The sequence below is a fragment of the Dermochelys coriacea genome, chromosome 18, assembly GCF_009764565.3.
Source record: "Dermochelys coriacea isolate rDerCor1 chromosome 18, rDerCor1.pri.v4, whole genome shotgun sequence".
Lineage (NCBI taxonomy): Eukaryota > Metazoa > Chordata > Testudines > Dermochelyidae > Dermochelys > Dermochelys coriacea.
The window spans coordinates 18,865,471-18,888,771 of record NC_050085.1 but is presented as its reverse complement, the minus strand read 5'-3'; the positions used below and the strand labels follow the sequence as shown (position 1 = coordinate 18,888,771).

The 23,301-nt window shown below is 41.0% G+C and overlaps 1 protein-coding gene across 9 annotated transcripts in view; it reads left to right on the top strand.

The window, feature by feature from the left end:
- MMEL1 (membrane metalloendopeptidase like 1) overlaps positions 1 to 23,301 on the top strand; it is a 68,528-nt gene that overhangs the window by 21,072 nt on the left and 24,155 nt on the right. For 4 of the 9 annotated variants that reach the window (XM_038376753.2, XM_043499889.1, XM_038376751.2 and 1 more), the window contains exons 3-10: positions 4,641 to 4,700; positions 6,235 to 6,396; positions 7,746 to 7,826; positions 9,676 to 9,771; positions 11,564 to 11,682; positions 12,428 to 12,493; positions 18,971 to 19,105; positions 21,309 to 21,398. In XM_038376753.2, the coding sequence (XP_038232681.1) occupies positions 4,641 to 4,700; positions 6,235 to 6,396; positions 7,746 to 7,826; positions 9,676 to 9,771; positions 11,564 to 11,682; positions 12,428 to 12,493; positions 18,971 to 19,105; positions 21,309 to 21,398 (809 nt within the window). The remainder of the gene's footprint in view (positions 1 to 4,640; positions 4,701 to 6,234; positions 6,397 to 7,745; positions 7,827 to 9,675; positions 9,772 to 11,563; positions 11,683 to 12,427; positions 12,494 to 18,970; positions 19,106 to 21,308; positions 21,399 to 23,301) is intronic. The other 5 variants (XM_043499892.1, XM_043499891.1, XM_038376754.2 and 2 more) reach the window with 4 other exon arrangements.

Sequence of the window (23,301 nt, the reverse complement as noted above, 5' to 3'; positions counted from 1 at the left end):
ATGGGTAAATCACTGGAGTAAGACTGGAGAGATCTATGTTCAAGTCCCAGCTCTGCCCAGACCACCTCTATGACCCTGGGCCAGTCACTAAATAATCTCTGGGTGCATCAGGTCACTAACCGTAACAAAAAATAAAAAGGCCTGGTAATTATACCATTCTCCCATCTGTCTTGTTTATTTAGATTCTAAGCTCTTTGGGGCAGGGACTGCCTCCTACTATGTGTTTGTGCAGCACCTGGCTCAATGGAGCCCTGACCTGAGATGGGGCCTGTAAGCGTTCAAATTAGAACTTTAACATGCCAGAGACATTTCTGAATAGCCTTCTTTCCTTTCAGGATGGCGAGTTATTACTATTAGCCCAATGGAGATATTTTATAATACATGCTGCTCTGTCCACCGGTAGGTGATAAGAGACTGACAGATGCTGCAGACAGAGAGGGGTGTGGGTATCTGGTGCTGGGACACACAGGTGAGCATGTTTGGACACTATTGGAATTGAGTGAGACGAAAGGGTTAGTGCCCTGCGTTTAAAAGTCTTCATTAGATAACTGTAGCATTTTACGACTCAGATCCAGGGGCCAACAAGTCTGTCCCACCCATTTGGACAGCTAGAAAAGTATGAATCACAGCATCTTTGGAGTAGCATTAGGGCCATAAACTGTTCTTGAACCTCAAAGCTTTCCTTGAACACAGTGGGAGTTTCCAACCAAAGCCAAAGTCATAAAAGGGCCTCACTAAAACAAAGACTCTCAACCGTTTCTTTTCTTTGATCATAGTCATTTTGCGGCGTGTGTTGCACCAGCAACTGTGCATGTTTGGAATGGGCTGGATAAAGAACGTTTGTGTTTGTGTCTCTGAACCTCAGTGATGCCCAGGTCGCTTCGAGGATGCACACAGCTACAAACGAGGGACGAAGGACGAGCTTGTGGTTAAGGGCTTAGACAGCACTTAGCCCAATGGAAGCTGAAGCTGAATGAAAACAAAACATTTCAAATTTCCCCACAAGATAAAATTCCCCCAAAAAGTTTCATTTTGGGTCAGTCGAAACATTTTGTTTTGATAAAATCAAAATGTTTCCTTCCGACGTTGACTTTTTTCTAATTTCACACATTAGCCAATCAAATTTAAATAATTAAAACAAAAAGTCCTTTCACACCAGGAAATTGAAACATTCCATTCCAAAAAGTTCAAAATGGAATATTTCCACCACACCAAAATGCTTCTTTCCCAATATTTCTTTCCAAATAAAATGTCATTGAAATTGACACTTTTTCACAAAAGGTTTTGCTTCCAACAAATCAGCATTTCAGACAGATAAATGTTCCTTTGGAAAATTTCTATTAAGAGGTAGCAGGTTCACTGGATGGACCTATTAGAAACGAAGTGGAGAAGCAAAATCACAAAACTCTTGTCTTTCATCTTGGGTCCCAGTTAAGAAAATGAGGAAGACTTTTAAGAGCTACCCATCCTATTTCCGGCAGTCCAGCTTTAATATTGACTGTTACTGGAGGAGAAAACATTGAGTAATGAGACTTCTCTATCCTTGTCTGACATATTTTACCTGCCAATGTACTCAGGCTGAAGTGGCTCTCATCTAATTAATCCATCCAACCCCTATGCTGTGGATGTAAAAAATCAAATGCCTGATTCTCCTGAGTACCTGAGAATTTTTTTGTCCATGTTTTTCCTACTGCAGTTTATTTATAGCAGCCAGAAAAAAAATTTCCTCTCTGCTTTAATCCCATTTGCATTCTTTCCCAATTATAAATCCCAATTTGGGCTTCTTCTGCTGTTTGGTGTTAGCTTTCGTGAGTCCACTGCAGGTAACTGTGTGTTCATGAAGAGATCAAAGGCAGGGACCTCTTTCCTGAACAAGAGAGATCAGCGTGTACACACAATTCGAAACATCTGAGGAGCAATTAGGCAAGTGGCATATCTGGCACCGGCCATTGTCGGAAGACAGGACACTGGGCTAGATGGACCATTGGTCTGACCCAGTGTGGCTGTTCTTATGTTCTTATTACAGAAATCTAAACGTCCCTGATCATGAGCTGAAAGCTGAGGAATATCTGACTTGTGCCAGATTTCCATCAAATTTTACCCCCACCCTCTGTTATTTATGTTATACATAGTTCTTTGATTGTCTCAAATGTGATTATAATTACTTGGTGTTCTGTCCCTCCCAGAGGGGTTGCCTGGTCAAATGTTATCGTTTTAAACAAGCCTAAACAGAAGAGAGAAAACGCCTGCTAATGCAATGTGTTTATCAGACACTTTATACTTCACTTGCAGTGGGGGCTATTGAAGAGCTCAACTGAAAAAGCATAACCACATATTGTGTCTAATGGTAACACTTTGCTCTCTCAAAGCACCTTTTTCTGGGGGTCATGGAACAGGTTATGAACATCAATTAAGTCTCACAAGCCCCTAAGAAGTAGGTCTGAAGTTACCTATATTCTGCAGAAGGGGAAACTGAAAGGTGGGGTAATATGCCTTGTAAATTGTACAATGTGAAGTTCTTTCATCCCAAGCAGACGACTGATTCTAGGCTTGGGCACCACTTAAACCTTCCATGAAGGAGCTCAGATAGTGTATAGGCATTCTTCTCTCCTTCTGCACAGGGAAGAATTTCTCCTGTAGTCAATAGTTTGAAAAGTTTCACACAATAGTGTGAAAATGCCACTTCTCGACCTGGCCACGTTGTACAGTTGTACATCCACTGTGCTCTCCCTTTGCAGAGGTGTAAAATCATCTTAGGCAGTAAAGAAACAGGCCCAACACAAGTGGGGTCCCTGTGATATTGACGAGAACAGTGCAAAATACACACATTTGTGGGGTGTGACCATTGCGCTTTTTCCTCTTCCTCTCCTCGCCCGTCTCCTATTCTCCCTTTATCTGCGATTTCAGTAGGCCAATATTTGCACCCACATGAATGTTCATGCCTTTGATACATAAGCTGCTTGTCTGCATTAAAAAGGGTTTGGTTTTTAGCTCAAAAAGTTATGCAGTTTAGGAACATTTTTCACAAAAATAGGCTTATTTTCAAATTTGTACAATGTGCAAAAACCTCAAAATTTGAGTAGTTTTGTATGTTGTCACAAATACTTTAATTGCCTCTGGTCCAGATTCCTAGTCCCCTGTCTAATTACTAGACCATAATTTGTGCAGTTTTTCTAACGCAGATTTCTACACACTCACACACACTCCCACTTGGTTTAGCCCTGAATGCTACATTCCCAATCACAAGGGGTGCTGTTGATGTTGCTTCCACTGATGAACTTCAAAGCACTCTTTTCCTCCCCACTGTTCTACGTCTACCTGAATTTTGACAGAGTCTACTCTTGGCAAACACTTATATTCAGCTTGAATCGGTTTGCCCAATATCTCTGCGCTAGAAACATTGCTGCACAGGAGAACCAAGTTTAATCCATTTGGAAAGTGATTTTTTTGGTTGTTTTTCCCAGTGTGGGCCTCAGTGATCCTTTGCTTAACAGAAAGCAGCCAAGCACAAATGAGACTGAAATTATGCCAGGAAAAAGCATAGGCATAAAGCACACCACATCCAAACATTCCTGAACAATCCTGGAGGATTTGGGGAGCAGGCCAAACTCTGTAAAATACCAAACAATTCCAAACTCGGGGGGAATTTTGGATCTAGATCCCAGCTTTGTGGCCTGGGCCGATTCCTGTTTATAAAATTTACTACTAATGACAAGAATGTCCTTCACTAACATTGCACCTTTCTTCATCAGAAGCTCTCAGAGCAATTTACAAACATGAATGAAAAAAGCTTCACAGCATCCCTATAAAATTAGTATGGTAATGCCCATTTTACAGATAGGGAAACTGAGATACCAAAGAGATCAACTGACTGGTCAAGCACAAGGACTATGCTGGATTTATGCCTAACTTTGAGGGCTTACTCAGGACCTAAGTGGTGCCTAGGTCTGGTGCAACTGGGCCAGGTCTGCACAGGGGTAAGTGTCACCGAAAGACAGCGAACAGCAGAATAGAAAAAAAGAGCCTAGGAGGAATCCTGCTTATAGCACACTAGAAGCACCTTGTTCTACTTGGCTTTCAAAGCCACAGTTATTGTGAGAGAGGTTTTCACTGGGAGAAAATACCATCGCTAGATTCCAGGTTTCACAATGGTTTTGAGCCGCAACCCTGAATAGGAAAAAGTACAACAAGGTGCGTTGTGCCATGAGCAGCTTAACAGAAAGCACAGAAGATGGCATCCAACTTTCAGTAGCTATTGTCTGTTTTATCATAAAGGATTGTATCATAGAGACCATGGAGTGGATTAGCCTGGGAATTGAACTAGTCTCTCACCCCCTTCAAATGAGCTGCCGTGTCCTGGCAGGACAGCCTGAGTGACGCTTTCATTGTAGCTGCCCTCATTGCACCTATTCTTCAGATAAACAAAGGTCTGTCACCCTGGCCTCTTTCCTTGGCACTAGAATTCACTTACTTTAAAATAAAATAAAATAAAATAAAATAAAATAAAATAAAATAAAATAAAATAAAAAGAGCCCAGGTCATTACAGATGAGCTCAGAATGAAGTCGAGCCACTATTGAGTGTCAGCTGTTCCTTACATAACTGAATAATGGCATCATGTGGTTTTATTCTCCCCCACAGATATGCAGTATGGCACCAATTCCGGCAGCACATGCACTACTCCTGGATGTGTTACAGCAGGTAATAATTCTTCATCTGTACACTGGCTGCAGAGGTGTCATGTCAGATGTATGTACTGCCCCCACCTCTCATCCAAGCCCAGGAATAGACTGTCCTTTAAAAGGAAAGGAAAAGATGATTGAAATGATGCTCAGGAGCTGAAAGGAATGAAAGTTCCCGTTTGGCTGCATTAATAATACTAGCATTGCCGATATGAATCTTGGGTGGGATTTCCAAAAACACGCAAGTGATTTTGGAACACAAGTCCCATTGACTTCAATGGGACTTTTGTGCCTAAGTCACTTAGGCACAATGAGACTTGAGCTGTTAAGTAAGGGGCTTTTGAAAATCCCACCCTTTGTCTGAAAGTGAGCAATCCTGCTGCACCCTACCTAGCATTGACCAGCCAGGTAAGCAGCTACTTGTTCATTCTCATTCAGACTCATTCAAACTATCTAAGAAAACAACATAAAAGGGAAAAATTCTCTCCTGAAATCCCCACTCTCAGTTAATTCAATGGTGTTTTTGTATGTGGAATCAGGGCAGACTATGCAATAGAAATTTGCCTTGTTGATAAGAGATCAGTTCTGCTGTGTGGACTGAAGAATAATTTTTCCCAAAGCTGGCTGCACATATCGGCATTCAAGGGTTCCATACCTCAGTTTCCCCATCTGTAAAATAATGGTACTTCTTTTATGATGTGCTTTGAGATCTGTGGATGAAAAGCACTATCTAATAGCTACATGGTATTGTTATTGTATTAGTATTATTATCTGCAGCTGGCATTAATAGGGAGAAGTCTGGCACTCCTTAGTGCAGGGGGAAATTACCATTGGGGATCAATGGCCCTAGGCAGGAGGCTGCAGGCTGAATGACTTCAACCACATAATAAAAAGCACAGCAGTCCCTGCCCCACCAAATATTCTGCTTGTGGGTCTTATTTCCCCTCTCTCTCTCCATCAGAATGTGCAGTACTTGTCATGCCTTTATGTGGCACTGTCACCACGGGGGACTACCACTTGCAGCCAGTCAACGCCCTGCTGAAGGGTTTGCCAGGGTGGAAGTTTGCCCTGTGCAGATGGCTCATTTAAAGTCCTGCACACCACTGGGTCCTTGCACTGAGGGTTTAAATGGACTGGAAATGCACCAGAGTGAATCTTACCCCAGATGAATAGTATGAAGATGAAAGATCTGTTCTGCAGAGCACCTTCTTGGGAAACATACCTGTGTCCTTGCTCAGGGAGGGAACCAAGCAGTGACCCCTCCCTGAATAACCTCAGAGCATTATGTGCAGCTTGGACATCCTATGCAACTCAGATATCTGGTTTTTGTGATACGCAGCTGCTAGATTTCAGAGTAGCAGCCGTGTTAGTCTGTATTCACAAAAAGAAAAGGAGTACTTGTGGCACCTTAGAGACTAACAAATTTATTTGAGCATAAGCTTTCGTGAGCTACAGCTCACTTCATCCGATGAAGTGAGCTGTAGCACACAAAAGCTTATGCTCAAATAAATTTGTTAGTCTCTAAGGTGCTACAAATACTCCTTTTCTTGTAGCTGCTAGAATACTTCAGAACATGGATCCAATGACTGAGCCTTGCACAGACTTCTATCAGTACGCCTGTGGGGGCTGGCTAAACCGGCATGTCATCCCAGAAACCAGTTCGAGATACAGCATTTTTGACGTACTGAGAGATGAACTGGAGATCATCCTGAAAGGTAGGATTGGGACAGGGTTACAGCATGTATGCAAAATAACGAGCCTAAGCATCAGAAGTTTGAACTAAGGATATATCCGCCCGCCCACTCCCCAGAAGTGGTAGCCAACACAATTAAATCTGCATTAAACCAATGCATTCGCTCCCCTACCCCAAAAAATATCGTTGCCCACATGGTCTGTAAATCCATGAAAGAGGGTCGAAGTAATTTTTAGTCATTGCTTCCTCAACAAGAGCTAGAGCCTCATTCATAAATCAACATAGCTTCATTCAAGTCAATGGAGTGACGTTGATTTATACCATCGGAGGATCTGATCCGGACTCTTGAAAAAAGCCATGCGTCTCTTGCCAGGTCTAGACTTTACAATTTTTGCCAGGATGGTAATGTCAGTTAGGGGTGTGATTTCTTACAATATTTTTATACCAGCCAAAGCCCTTGTGTAGATGCACTTACACGGGCAAAAAAATTCTTTTGGCAGGATAGCTTATTTCATTTGGGGGACTGGTATAAGCTATGCTGGCCAAAGCACTCCTTTGCCAGAATATTAGTAGTAGCAATAGCTGTATTACGCAACATCTAAGAACCCTAGTTTTGGAGCAGGATCCATTGTGCTTGATGCGGTAGAAACACAGAACACAAAGATGGTCCTTGCTCCCAAAAGCTCGGTCTAACCTGTGTCTAGGACGGTTTGTCTGAATAGCTCTACCAGCAAAACTTCTCTAGTGTAGACTAGGTCCCATTCAGCACTCGATCTGAGTGGGGGATGGGTGCAGAGGTGGTGACATGGGGATTTCTCACCACCACTGATTTTTTTAAAAATAAAGAAAAGTTGACTTATGTCATTTTTTTCCCCCAACAATGGTAGGCATGATAAAGCCAGCCTTTGCCAATGGCCACCACACCACAATTACTGACATACCACAGTTGTGTTTGTGTAACTGGTGTTAACAGCTGGCAACTATAGGTTAAAAAAAATCAGCATGTGGGGCAGTGACATGCTAAGTAATAAACGCTCTGGTACCTGCAATACCTGATCTTTTGACCAGGCCTTTCCCCTCCAACCCCTCAATGCACAAACACTGAAAGGGTGGCTCTGGTCCCACTGAAATCGATTGGAGTTGTGACATTGACTTCAATGGGAGTAGGAGAAGCTGTGTGTGTGTGTGTGTGTCTCCCCTTCACAAACTCCCCCTTCATGTACAATAGTTCCAGTACAGAGCACTCTGATTTTGTGGTCAATGGAGCCAGTGGGTGCTGATCATTGCTGGCATTCCTGCACTAGCACTGATTCAGATGATGACAAAGGTTACCCAGGGCACCGTCTCACTGCAGTGGTTCCATCCCTCCAGGTGTGCTGGAGGCTCCGGAGCAGGGTGATCAAGAAGCCTTTCGGAAAGCTAAAATGCTTTACACTTCCTGCATGAATGAGAGTAAGTCTCCTCTTCTGCTGCTGCTCTACTTGTGAAAGTAACAAACCCACCCTTCGGGCAAAACCTTCCCACCAACATCGCTCTCTCTCAGGGTCTCCCCTGAAAAACCTGCCTTTCTGCCGGAAGATGACTTGAGCGCACACACAAGGCTTTAGGGTGTGCATTCTGGGATATGGCACATTAGGTAATAGGTTACCCACTTCTATATGAGGAGCCTGCCTTTATGAACACAAACATCCAGTCATGAGTCTTATCCCATGTTCTCCTGGGACCCAATACAAGTCCCACACTGAAGTCAATGGAAGTCTTCCTGTTGGCTTCAGGAGGAATTGGGACAGGTCCCTGGTATATTCAGGAATGGCAGCTCAAGGAGCATGTCCCCCAAGAGTCATCTACAAAACCAACTGTTGGGCAAACTCTACAGAACTCCCACTCTCCAAAAATGATGGAACTTAAATGCCAGGAAGCAGCATTATATGATGAGGATTTTGTTCTAGTAATCAAAGTAATGAATAACTTCTAGTAGTTCTGAAGGCAAAGGAGAATGTTTCTAAAACATCTAAAGAAAATTCAGCAAAACCCTTCTTTGAGTTACATGTGGACAGTGCAAGATTTAGGATGCTTCTAAATAGTATTTCTTTGCTTTAAATTACTTGAGTTTTGTAAACGACGCAATGGGTGACTAAACTCTTGTCACTTAGCAACTCCATGTGTTTTTTTTAAATGAAACTTGCTTTGCTTTTGAAGTCATTTAAAAGCAGAACAAAATGTGGTTAAGGCACAGAGTAATGATTTCTAAAGCACCTCAAACACATGTTCATAAAGAAAGTAGGCATTTAGGAGCCTAAGTGTCTTTGAAGGTCAATGAAATAAAAGCTCCTCAATGCCTACATTTTACCTGAGAAGTCTAGTCTATCTTCATTGGCAGATAACTGCTTGTAGGAGAGAATTTGAAGATTATGTGTATGGATTTACAGAACATACATAATGTGTTAGAAACAACTGTGTGTGTGTGTGTGTGTGCATACTACACCACTTAGAAAAATTATGCAGTAACAGCCAAAAGCAGTAGTTTATGATAGTGATACTATGTTATTATTAGTTAATTTTTATATTGTGGGAGTGCTGACAGGCCTCACTCAGGGACCAGGATCAATACTGTAATGTTATAAGGGACACAGAGTGGAAAATCCACCCACAGTTAATTACTTGGTCATAATTCTGTATAATTCTGTGTAATTCTGAAGAACTCTTATCCTTGGATAAGAACTTCTGATTTGTACAGAGAAATACTAGCCTCAGTCTCCATCTTTGTATGTTCACTGCCCATGCATTATAATGTTCTACAAAGGTGAGGACTGAACCAGTGCAAAAGCTTATAAAACAAATCAGGGGCCCAAGAGATCAGGCTGAGGTTTCAGACACCTACGCTCCTTTCTCATCGGTGTCACAGTTACACTAATAGCTTTGCATGGAATTCATCAGTTTCACAAGTCAAAACCCACCAGAGGATTGGGGTTTGTCTGAACAAAATATCAGAGGATTGGGGTTTGTCTGAACCCCAGAATGAGTCACAAAACACCCCCCAAATCATTATCTCTTTCACCCTGTGAACAGAACCTTTCATGTTCAAAGAGTTCTTGTTAGGATACGGTTACTGCCCAGTGGAGTTGAAAGATGACATCACGATGCGTAACACTATCCAGGTTCATAGGGGACTTTTAGAATCTGCCTCCCCTATTGCAAGAGTTTCAGCTGCTTAGTTCAGTCTAAATTTTCATCCATTTTTCTTCATTTCTAGTGAATCAAAAACAGGACTTTACATTTATTTCCTCTTCTTCCTCCTCAGGCTTCATAGAGCAGCGAGATTCATTGCCCCTGTTAAAGATTTTAGCTATGGTTGGAGATTGGCCAGTGGCTTCAGCAGATTGGAATATCACCAAAGGTAATAGTGTGTGCTCAGAGAGCTCTACGTTGTCAGGTTAGGGTAATTTATCTTCCTAAAGAGGATGATGTCATTGCATCACATCTCCAGGGAGGCTTTCCTTAACGAAGTTCTGAGAGACATTCACACATCATTTAGAAAAGGAGAACTTGTGGCACCTTAGAGACTAAAAAATTTATTAGAGCATAAGCTTTCGTGAGCTACAGCTCACTTCATCGGATGCATTTGGTGGAAAAATGTTTTTCTTTTTTCTTTTTTCTTTTCTTTTTGCGAATACAGACTAACACGGCTGCTACTCTGAAACACATCATTTAGAATGCATCAATCTGCATAAACAAGAAGGCCTTGATTTAATGCCTGCAATCAAAGATTTCAGAGTCCTGTTTTATAGACACAGATAATTTTTTTGCAATAAATAATCCAGGTAAAGGGCAGATAACTTTTAAATGATAAAATGTGAACAATTTTAAAACCTCAAGACAGGCACAAAATCTGAAAGTAAAAACCCCAGAGTGGTTACAACTTTTAGATGCAAGTTTCCAAGGTGCACACACCCATGCAAAAATTGTGCTCCTATATTTTTGTATGCAATATCATAATTAGGTCTTGAACTATCACAGGCTAACTAGGCAACAATATGGTGATTTGTAACATAGGTGTGTAATTGCATATACTTTTTTGCATGCACATATTTGTATTTTTGACATTTAGTTACCAAAGTGGTAGTTGCTTTACAAATGCTATAGACCATTAGAAATGAACCTCCCTTTTATTTAACAAAGAAGATCTGTGATCAGAAACATGAAAAAAGAACAAGTCTATTTAGATACCATGGTGATGGGCATGTTCAAATGCCTGGGCAGGTAGATAACTAGCACCTGATGTGATGTATGGATTATACACCTCAGTGTGGGAGTTAAAAAAGCACTCAGCATTAGCCAAACTCTGCTCCCATTGGAGTCAAAGGATTACATCAATGATTGGCTTCCCTGGAAGCAAAATTACACCAACACTGGTAGCTTTTGAAAATCACACTCCTAATCTTCAAATTGGCAATGAAGAAATGCCCATTTCTTTTATTTCGTCTTGCCCCTGCTCCTGCAAGACCCTCCCATCCAGGAAGTGCAAGGTGAACACCCTCCTCGTCTTTCTTGTCCTTCCTTAAAACTCATCTCTTCCACAAAGCCCACCAGCATTGACCCCTATCTTAGAGAGACTGTCTCACTTCTATCCAGCAAAACCCAGGCCAGACACTAACATAGTGACATCAGTGCCTTGTGCATCTGAACTGTTTTGTCTGTTTATCTAAACATTCTGCTTGGAGCAAGAATTGGGTTTTCCTGTGGCTGTGTGCTTTGTACAAGGTAGAATTGTCCAGCAGTTACACTAATAAGAAGGTTTCAGAGTAGCAGCCATGTTAGTCTGTATTCGCAAAAAGAAAAGGAGTACTTGTGGCACCTTAGATGCAAAAATGCATCCGATGAAGTGAGCTGTAGCTCACGAAAGCTTATGCTCTAATAAATTTGTTAGTCTCTAAGGTGCCACAAGTACTCCTTTTCTTTTTACTAATAAGAAGAATGATGAATAAACAGTTACAGATAGAAAAGTCCCACTGGGATCACTTTGTTCATCCACTCCCAACCAGTGCAGGATTGTTTCCTACAAAATATTCTCAAGTGCTCTGCCCAGTCTGATTTTAAATTACTTAAGCAATAGGCTTACAATATATGAAACTTAATTACTCTTGATGCACATCAATAAATAATGCATACTTTCCTCCTATTTCCCCCAGAGCCAAATTGGAGCATGGAAGAAAAACTCTCCACACTGAACTCCAGATTTAACAAACGAGTCTTCATTGATATGTTCGTATGGAACGATGACCGGGACTCCAGCAGACATATCATTTATGTAAGAAAAATAATAGGGAACTATATCTCCATAAGTCCCAATACTCCAGATTTACAATGGGTCGCTACCTGCATCGCATTTAGACATGCTTTCCATAAGCACTGATTTGTATTGGTGGGCATTCCGAACATGGGCGAAATGTGCATATTAAAAAAACCCCTACAAATCTATTCATGGTACCCAAACAGTATCAAACACATCTTGATAAAGATCCTATACTGATTTACATCCACTGGGCCACTGATTACCTGGCAGGGTTCCATAGATGGCATGAAACTCTACTGCAGATATCCAATAAACATAGCTAGTCCATACATAACTATGAATATCGCTAGTCTCATATCTTTTATTGTTACAAATGAAATCTAGCCCAGGAGTGAGCAGCATCGTCTCTGGCAGGTTACTTTATTTTGATCTTTCAGAGGTCTCAATGGTCACTGAAAAATCTTGCCTTATAACCCAGGATAAGTATCCATCCGATACTACCCTAGAGAGTAAGAGTCAGACCTTAGTCCGATGCTTGGACCTCTGAGAATTGGACGTAGTAGTTCTGGCTTCCATCTCACTTCCAACTCCAAGGAATAATAGGCTAAGCTTGCTACTATAGTGGGTTTATCATGTAACAGAGTGCTATGGTCCTTCCAGTGGTCCACACAGCTTTTCACGTTGCTCTTGAATGACCCCTTCTTGCCAACCAGTCTCACTGCTCATCACTCACTATAGATATGTATTTGATTTCCTTCAGATCGACCAGCCTAGTTTGGGAATGCCATCCAGAGACTACTACTTTAATGGTGGAAATTACGAAAGAGTAAGTACTCCTGAACTTTGCTACTAAAAATTGCCTTTCACTAATCATGTGCAGGTGAACACTGCTTTTACAAACCACAAATAGCTGAATCTTCATGTTCTCCAACAATTGCAGTTAGACTGTGGAACTCATTGCCACAGGATGTCACTAAGGCCAAAAATTTAGCAAGGCTTGAAGATGGATTGGACATTTAAATAAATAACAAGACTATCCAGAGTTGTAATAGTTAATGCTAACAAAAAGAGTACTGGAAAGGAGATAAAACCTCATGTTTCAGGGTTTAAACCAATCTCTAATTTTTAGGGCTAGGGATGAGACCTTTATGTGGGGCAGATTATCCCACATAGATTCATAGATTCATAGATACTAAGGTCAGAAGGGACCATTCTGATCATCTAGTCTGACCTCCTGCACAGCGCAGGCCACAGAATCTCACCCACCCACTCCTACGAAAAACCTCACCTATGTCTGAGCTATTGAAGTCCTCAAATAGTGGTTTAAAGACTTCAAGGAGCAGAGAAGCCTCCCTCAAGTGACCCTTGACCCGTGCCCCATGCTACAGAGGAAGGCGAAAAACCTCCAGGGCCTCTCCAATCTGCCCTGGAGGAAAATTCCTTCCCGACCCCAAATATGGCGATCAGCTAAACCCTGAGCATATGGGCAAGATTCACCAGCCAGATACTACAGAAAATTCTTTCCTGGGTAACTCAGATCCCATCCATCTAATATCCCATCTCAGGGGATTAGTCCTATTTACCCTGAATATTTAAAGATCAATTACTTACCAAAATCCCATTACCCCATCATACCATCTCCTCCATAAACTTATCAAGTAAAATCTTAAAAGCAGATAGATCTTTTGCCCCCACTGCTTCCCTTGGAAGGCTATTCCAAAACTTCACTCCTCTGATGGTTAGAAACCTTTGTCTAATTTCAAGTTTAAACTTCCTGGTGGCCAGTTTATACCTATTTATTCTTGTGTCCACATTGGTGCTGAGCTTAAATAATTCCTCTCCCTCTCCTGTATTTATCTCTCTGATATATTTATAGAGAACAATCATATCTCCCCTCAACCTTCTTTTAGTTAGGCTAAACAAGCCAAGCTCCTTAAGTATCCTTTCATATGACAAGTTTTCCATTCCTCGGATCATTCTAGTAGCCCTTCTCTGTACCTGCTCCAGTTTGAATTCATCCTTTTTAAACATGGGAGACCAGAACTGCACACAATATTCTAGGTGAGGTCTCACCGGTGCCTTGTATAATGGTACTAAAACCTCCTTATCCCTACTGGAAATGCCTCTCCTGATGCATCCCAAAACGGCATTAGCTTTTTTCACAGCCATATCACATTGGCAGCTCATAGTCATCCTATGATCAACCAATACTCCAAGGTCCTTCTCCTCTTCCGTTACTTCTAATTGATGCGTCCCCAACTTATAACTAAAATTCTTGTTATTAATCCCTAAATGCATAACCTTACACTTCTCACTATTAAATTTCATCCTATTACTATAACTCCAGTTTACAAGATCATCCAGATCCTCCTGTTTAATATCCCGATCCTTCTCTGAATTGGCAATACCTCCCAGCTTTGTATCATCTGCAAACTTTATTAGCACACTCCCACTTTTTGTGCCAAGGTCAGTAATAAAAAGATGAAATAAGATTGGTCCCAAAACCGACCCCTAAGGAACTCCACTGGTAACCTCCCTCCAGCCTGACAGTTCGCCTTTCAGTAGGACCCGTTGCAGTCTCCCCTTTAAACAATTCCTTATCCACCTTTTGATGTTCATATTGATCCCCATCTTCTCCAATTTAACTAATAATTCCCCATGCGGCACGGTATCAAATGCCTTACTGAAATCTAGGTAAATTAGATCCACTGCGTTTCCTTTATCTAAAAAATCTGTTACTTTTTCAAAAAAGGAGATTAGGTTGGTTTGGCACGATCTACCTTTTGTAAAACCATGTTGTATTTTGTCCCATTTACCTTTGACTTCAATGTCCTTAACTAATTTCTCCTTCAAAATTTTTTCCAGGACCTTGCATACTACAGATGTCAAACTAACTGGCCTGTAGTTACCTGGATCACTTTTTTTTCCTTTCTTAAAAATAGGAACTATGTTAGCAATTCTCCAATCATACGGTACAACTCCTGAGTTTACAGATTCATTAAAAATTCTTGCTAATGGGCTTGCAATTTCAGGTGCCAATTCCTTTAATATTCTTGGATGAAGATTATCTGGGCCCCCCGATTTAGTCCCATTAAGCTCTTTGAGTTTCGCTTCTACCTCAGATATGGTAATATTTACCTCCATATCCTCATTCACATTTGTCATGCTACCATTATCCCTAAGATCCTCTTTAGCCTTATTAAAGACTGAGGCAAAGTATTTGTTTAGATATTGGGCCATGCCTAGATTATCTTTAACCTCCACTCCATCCTCAGTGTTTAGCGGCCCCACTTCTTCTTTCTTAGTTTTCTTCTTATTTATATGGCTATAGAACCTTTTACTATTGGTTTTAATTCCCTTTGCAAAGTCCAACTCTACTCGACTTTTAGCCTGTCTCACTTTATCCCTACATGTTCTGACCTCAATAAGGTAGCTTTCCTTGCTGATCCCTCCCATCTTCCACTCCCTGTATGCTTTCTGCTTCTTCTTAATCACCTCTCTAAGATGCTTGCTCATCCAGCTTGGTCTACAACTCCTTCCTATTAATTTTTTCCCCTTTCTTGGGATACAGGCTTCCAATAGCTTCTGCAGCTTTGATTTAAAGTAATCCCAGGCCTCCTCTACCTTTAGATCCATAAGTTCTTCAGTCCAATCCACTTCCCTAACTAATTTCCTTAATTTTTGAAAGTCAGCTCTTTTGAAATCAAAAACTCTAGTTGCAGATTTATTTTTGTTAATCCTTCCGTTCAGTTTGAACTGAATTAGCTCATGATAACTTGAGCCAAGATTATCCCCTACAACCATTTCTTCTATGAGGTCCTCACTACTCACCAAAATTAAATCTAAAATGGCATCCCCTCTAGTCGGTTCAGCAACTACTTGATGAAGGAATCCATCAGCTATCGCATCTAGGAAAATCTGAGCCCTATTATTATTACTAGCACTGGTCCTCCAGTCTATATCTGGGAAGTTAAAGTCTCCCATGATCATGCAGTTCATTGTGCTTCTAGACAGACTATTACACAAGTGCTGAACATCTGCCTACTGCAGGGTTTTTTATACTTTCCTCTAAAAACATCTGGTACCAGCCACTGTCAGAGACAGGACACTGGACTAAAGGGACTGCAGGTCTGATCCAATGTGGTAATTCTTTTATTCCCATATTTCTACAATATGGGGATTTCATACAAATCCCCAAATTCATTCTGATAAACCCCAACTGTAGAAGGTTTCAGTTATCCCCCAAGACAGACAATTCCATTCATGAAATCAGGACTGACTTGGACAAATAGAAGGAAGATGAATGGGATGATGAGTTGATGAGAATCTGACCCTGTATGTGTTGGGTGAGCCTTATTTTTTTGCTGTGAGTTCCAAAAACTACATGAACGTTTGGAGAGACTATTTTGAAACTGTTTCACTTTCCTCCACTGCACAGATCAAATTTGTTCATTTTCTCCTTCTTGCTTGCTTTTCTTTGTAAATGCCTGGCTGAGCCGCTGCAAATGTAGATGGATAGAGATAATTTGTCAATTTCAGGCCTGAAAATACTTTAAAAGCTCTTTTTATTTTTGTAATTATTTCATGCTAACTGAGTAGATTTGTAGCCAAGCATTAAATTGAATTTCCTAATGTGAATGAAGGGGGAACCATGTAGACAATGATCAAACATGTCAGACTCAGTTGCATATTACAGGAGTAGAGGCCTGATCCAAAGCCTGTTGATATCTCTGAGTGTCTTTCCGTTGACTTCAAGATCCTGCCTATAGTGAGATATAATTCCAAGGCTTTCTTCATCCAAACTACATAGCTGTGAGATTTTGATGGCAGCAGATCTGCCAGCATCCTCACCTCAGCCACCTTAACAAATTGTGATTCCTATGTCCTGTGTCCCATATTGTTCTGACCATGGAATTCAGCATGTGAACTAGCTCAGTACTCTTGAGGTACTATTTCTAGAATATGGCCAAAGTCTTCTGATATTCACAGACTCCATCGAGCATGTGTTGAAGGCAATCATCTACAGAACTTCTGAGAGATACAGTGAAACCTGCAAAACAAATCAAGTACTTCATAAGGCTGGATTTGATCTAAAAGGGAAACAAAATTGTACTGGAAGTGGCACCAGGGTGTTCTGAAGTGGGCAGGCTGGACAGGGCCTTGTCTGTTGGAAGTTAGCTCCCCTACTGCAGGTTTCATTTGCATGTTAGCAAATTTTTTTGAAGGGGAGCAGAGTGAAAATGATGCATCATGCCCATGGAGGCAGAAGACCAAGTGCAATACAGCTGTGATCCAAAAATTAACATAGAAAGACAACTGTAGGTAGCCTCACCATAATTTCCCCCACTGCTGGATTCCCTTTTGTATTTTGTGCCATAACTTCACTGAACATGAGGATGAGGGGAAGGGAAAAGAAGAGCTTTTCTCTCAGCCAATCGGGCTACATTTTTGGGGTTTTCTTATATTGCTATTGAGGAAACTTTAAACCTTAAATATTTACCTTTGTTATTTTGACTCTTAAGAAGCACTATTCCCTCAGCACAGTCCAAAGCAAGGAGCTTTTGTGGCTTCTGAATTTATTCATTTGGTAGTGAGGGGCAAGATCCAGTGATCCACTAGCCTGAACTGGGGAGATCTAGGTTCAAATTCTCTACTCTGCCACAGACTTCCCGTGTGACCTTGGGCAAGTCACTTAGCCTCTCTGGGCCTCAGTTCCCCCACCTGTACAATGGGGATAATAGCACTGTCCTACCTTAAGGAATGTTGTGAGGAAAAATACAGGAAAGACTGAAGTGCTCACATGTAATGGGGGGCATATAAGGTACCTTAGGTAGATTCAGGCATCTTTACTCATGCTGAATAATAGCTTCCTCCTCAGGCAGTCTCATGTATTTCAGTGTGGCTTGCCCAGAGAGTACAGGGCTCAGAATCTGGCTGTTGGAAATTTCTGTTTGGCAACCATTACTGAATTGTGCTTGTAGACAGACTATTACACAAGTGCTGAACAAATTGAAAGGTCACTGATGTGTCTAAGCCTTGTGCAGAATAGAAGATCTATGGCCTGTGGGATAGTTAGACATATGATACCAACAGACAGAGTGTTAGCAGCGCATCCTAAAGGAGGAAATAAAAGGTCAGATCCTCAGTTGTTGTCAATCTGCAGAACACCATTGACTTTAGTGGAGCTGCATCGCTTTACACCAGCTCAATGGAGTGATGCCAGTTTACACCAATTGAGGTTATGGCCCATAATCCCTGATGTGGAAACAGAAAAGAAGAACACCAAGTTGCAGCTGCAATAGTTCGGTCCCTTTGTGAACTAAAGGGGTGGACCATAAACTCTGCTACCTCAGAATAAAAAAAGTTACAATCAATGCTGATGCCTAGAAGGCCTGAGGGGCAGAGGGAAAGACAGGTTCTCTCCAGTTCCCAAAAACCAGCCAATCCCCTACGAAGATATTTCACAGGGATAGCTGTTGTTCAGTCTTCCCAAAAGGCACTTCTGCCAATAAAGAAACAGGTAAAATCACCTCCCTTCTCTATGCCTCTGTTTCTCCAGCCACCTTTATCTATCTTGTCTAATTTACAGCTTTGGGACACAGGAGCTGTCTCTCACTACGTATTTGAACAGGTTTCAGAGTAGCAGCCGTGTTAGTCTGTATTCGCAAAAAGAAAAGGAGTACTTGTGGCACCTTAGCGACTAACAAATGTATTAGAGCATAAGCTTTCGTGAGCTACAGCTCACGATGAAGTGAATGCATCCAATGAAGTGAGCTGTAGCTCACGAAAGCTTATGCTCTAATAAATTTGTTAGTCTCTAAGGTGCCACAAGTACTCCTTTTCTTTTTACGTATTTGAAGTGAGTCAACTGCAATGGGCTCCCATTCTTGGGAGAGGCGTCTCTGAGCTACTGTATGATAATAACAACAGAAAAAAGACAAGCTACATGGGCGAGAGAAGTTTGCATTGAAAAGACACGGGCAGAGTCTGAGCTGCAAGTCTTGGCTTGGGAACCAAATTTTGCCAACGTTCAGGATTGTTAAGATCCAGAGGCTTGGTTCAAGCCCATGTCTAGGAGAAGATCAATGGCTTCTGTTTATTTAGCCCCATGGTTCATTCTCGGCGCATTTGCTGATTTCCCTAGAACTCCCTCAACAAGATACACCACAGAAAACCTCTCATATTGGTGCTATTATAAACCTGAATTTCTGGATAAGATTGCCTTGATAAGTGGAGAAAATGTAGATAATTAACCTTATAAAAATTACACAGACATACAAGGTTTCCTTTCATGTGTGTTTAGGTGCGGGAAGCCTACTTGCAATTTATGATCACCATTGCCAAAATGATCAGAGAAGACAAGAATATGGCAAAAGACGACAATTTTGTCCAAGAGGAAATGGCAAAGGTTATAAAGCTTGAAACTGAGATTGCAAACGTGAGTATGGAAGATTATGGGAGATTGATAGGTGAACTGAAAAAGAGTGATAGGTTTTCATGATCTGTGGAATCAGAGCTTCTCTTGAACAGGAGTGGTGAGATTTTTGTGCTGCACCTGTATGAAGCATAACATAAAACTCACAGCCTACAGGGAGGCAGGGCAAAAGTAGTTTTATAGCTCTTTTGTTAACCCAGGATTATGGGCTAAATTGAAGCAGCATCTGTGAATTGTTCAATAGAACGATCCAGAATGGTCATGGTGGTGTTGATGATGGCCATATTTCCTTCTGCCCCCCACCATGCCCCCTATTCTGGGACTTGCAACAGGGGCTTGCAAGGCAACATAAACGGTCTTTTGTAAAACCTACACAAGGGGGAATTCTCCCCTGACCAGATCTAGGGCTCTTTCGGTGCTTTTAAAAGTGCTGCAGCATCTTGAAAGGCATTTATTTTTTTAAGATACCTACCACTACTGACAAACTTCCACACAGTTTAAATTCCAACTCTGTCTCTGTTATTTAACAGGGACCACAGCCTGTGTGGATCTCTGTATCGAAGCTAGAGACTTCTAATGGCTGAATAATTTACTGCAAGAACACATTTTTACTTAGGTCGAATGACTTCTTTTCAATATCACGGGATGTGGAATAACATGTCTAACCATTACTAAATATTCTAGCAGTTCAAAGCCATATTGCCAAAATAATCAAAGAAATTATATATATACGGATATATGCTACGTTCAATTAAGCTTTATAATTATTAGCATTTATACATGGCAAAACTTTCCAAAAATACACAAGCAATGAAAGTTCAAAAATGTGAAAAATCTGGATTTGTTGAGTATTTAAAAAATGGTTTACGATTGTAAAAAAAGTCTTTATTTTTCATGTTCTTTTTTATGGTAGGATCTCTGTTTTGCCATGTTGAATAGGACACAAAAAATTGGGGATATAGCACAGATTCGCTATACCATTAATATCCAGGTCATACACATGTTGGCTAAGGTGCTTGCAACTTTTTTGTGTAGCTGAAGTTTATTTCTTACGTTTATCTAAGATGAATGCATCTGATGAAGTGAGCTGTAGCTCATGAAAGCTTATGCTCAAATAAATTTGTTAGTCTCTAAGGTGCCACAAGTACTCCTTTTCTTTTTGCGAATACAGACTATCACAGCTGCTACTCTGAAACCTATCTAAAATGAGTTACAGAGTAGCAGCCGTGTTAGTCTGTATTCGCAAAAAAGTTAACTGCTGGAAATGGCCCACCTTGATTATCACCACAAAAGGTTTTCCTCCTTCCCCCCCTCCTTCCTGCTGGTAATAGCTCATCTTAAGTGATCACTCTCCTTACAGTGTGTACGACAAAACCCATTGTTTCATGTTCTCTTTGTGTGTATATAAATCTCCCCACTGTATTTTCCACCGAATGCATCTAATGAAGTGAGCTGTAGCTCACGAAAGCTTATGCTCAAATAAATTTGTTAGTCTCTAAGGTGCCACAAGTCCTCCTTTTTTTTAAAAAAAATGAGCTAGTTATTCTAATCTGCTGTGTCAGCAAACAAATGACTAGACAAGTAGAGATTAATAAATGCATTTTAGGTACAAGGCAGATAGAGGTGGACATAAAGTTCAGCAGGGGCGTAGACTGGTTGTATTTCCCAAAAATCCCAACCACAGTTAGATCAGATTAGTAATCTGCCCAAAAAACAGCACTGCATGGAGTGTAAATTTTCCCTTATTTATAAATATCCCGACTTTACCTGTGTATTTGCTTTTTTTTTTTAAACTGAGAGCAGAAGAGAACCCACAGACTTCAGTTTGCCAGTGTTGGGATTTTCACATTGCAAGTTTCATCTTGCTGCTTCAGTTTTCCATTCAGGTTCTGGAGGGATGTTCTTGGCCATCATATTACTAAAATAGCATAATGGTCTTGTACTCACTACCCTGAGCTATCAACTGGGATGTTAACTGATAAACTGAAATGCAGAAAACCTAGTGTGAGATTCGAGGAGTTTTCTTTTTCTAAAAACACTGAATATATTTTAAGGAGCAATTAAGAGAGTGAGAGAGAGAGAAAGAGAGAGAGTGTGTGTGCGCGTGCGCACGCGCGTGCAAGAGAGCATGCCCCTGCATTTGTGTGATTCCAACTGTTGAAATTCCTGTCAGTCAATTTTGAAGATAATACGTGAATGTCCACAGGCTACTGCTCCTGCAGAAGAAAGGCATGACGTGACCTTATTGTACAACAAAATGACCCTAAGAGAGCTCCAGGAAAAGTTTGCATTGAATGTAAGTGTTTTGATAAGACTTCTATGGCTTCCAGCTTCTCCCATTGTCTAGTCAATAGAAATACAGCTTTGCAGACTCTTTATACCTCCAGAACAAAAGGGATTCAAAGTGATGCCGCTTCTTAATGTAAAGCTAAGAGACTTTTAAGGCATTTTCCTTTTAAATAAAGCCACAATTGAAGCATTTGCCAGACCTTAAATCTCTGAACCACGCAGGATCATAAATACGCCAACTCCAGTCCAAAAAGAGTGGTTTAAAGTCCTTTAGTTCTATGCACAGAAGAAACAGATGTAAAACATGGTTTGTTTAGAGCTAGAATAATCATTCAGTAAAACTTTTAATGAGTCATTCATCTCTTTTAGCATGGAAGTATCTCCATCAAAATCATTGCAGAAGTCTGCAGATGCCACAAACAATTGTGGCCACAAGTTGTCCCAAGAATAAGTCTGAGTTTCCTTTCTCCCAGCCATGTTTAAACTTTCAGTGGCACAAAGAGGTCAAATTACTGTGAGTGACTTCTTCACTTTGTGTAGAAGGATGTCTACAGCTCACAAGCCCCCAACTAAACAATTACTAATCCTGTCTGCATTTTGACTTGCAATGCCTTGACATGACAAAAGTAGTGGGAAATCCTTAACTAAATATCCATCCTTCCATGGGTTTAATATTATTTTAAGTAGGTTTTAGCACAGATATGCAAGTGATATATGTATCTATTGATGAATAGCACAGTAGCAATTCTAGCCAAGGTAGTGGGGAAAATAATGTCTATTCTTTCACCATCACTACTAGACTGAATTTGAGGGAATCCAAAACACTATCAAATTTCAGGTTAGAATTTCCCCAAAGGGCAGGGTCTCCTCCCATCTGTGATATATATTTTTTACAGACAGAGGGCAGGATGGGACTAAAATGTTAGACTTTACCACCGTGTAAAAAAATCTTAAACCCCCATTTTAATTGGGAACCGTGTGGGAAAATATAACCAGGAGGAGGACTTATCATGCGGTTTTGCAGCAGTAGCAAAACAGAAAGTAAATGAAGTCTAGTTGCTTCCCAACTGTTGTGCAGGCCAAAGTGGGTCTGGAAGGGTAAATAAAGTAGGATATTGATGTATATTGGATATTGTATGTATTTATAGTTTGTTTTTTTCTTCATGGCATTCAATATGATATCATAATCACAGGCTTTATGGCCTCCCACTGGTGGCAAATTCAGCATCTGTCAAAAAAAAATTCCAACCAAAGACTGTCTAGCCAAAGGTAGGAAAGATTTGTGTGTAACATGCTTCAAAATGCAGACTCTGTCCTTCAAAAACACAGGGTTTTTTATTAGCTCAGTCATTACAGACATAGAGATCACACTTGTAGCACAGAGCAGAGACTCAGGAGTCTGTGCAAAAAAAAGGGGGGAAGGGGCTCCAAAAACAACCTGTCCCCCTCCATACAACAGCAACCTCAGCCAGCAAGGGCAGGGAGTGCCTGAAAATTACTGCCTCTGGGGAATGCAGGGGAGAGTTATCCAAAAAGTTTGCCCCCTTTTGTGCCACGGTGCAGTTTGTTAGCTGTATACCTTACACACCCCTGGCAACATTAAATGTCGTCCTGACATTTTGAGCACCACAGGTAAGTCTTGCTTGATTGCAAAGCTTTTATTTGGTTCCAACATGAACACATCCTTTACTACTTAGGGACTGAGACTTTTGGGGTCATCTGTTTGATTTGCATCACAAACTTATCTTGTAATGACTGAGAAACTCCTATGCCCAAATCAAGCGCATACAGGACAAAAATATCAGCATCAATATTAGATGTTCAGACCGGTATCGGATATTGAAATTAAAGTCAGCCAAGTCAGCTACCCATCGTTGTCCAGTGGCATTCAATCTGGCTGATGTCAGTAC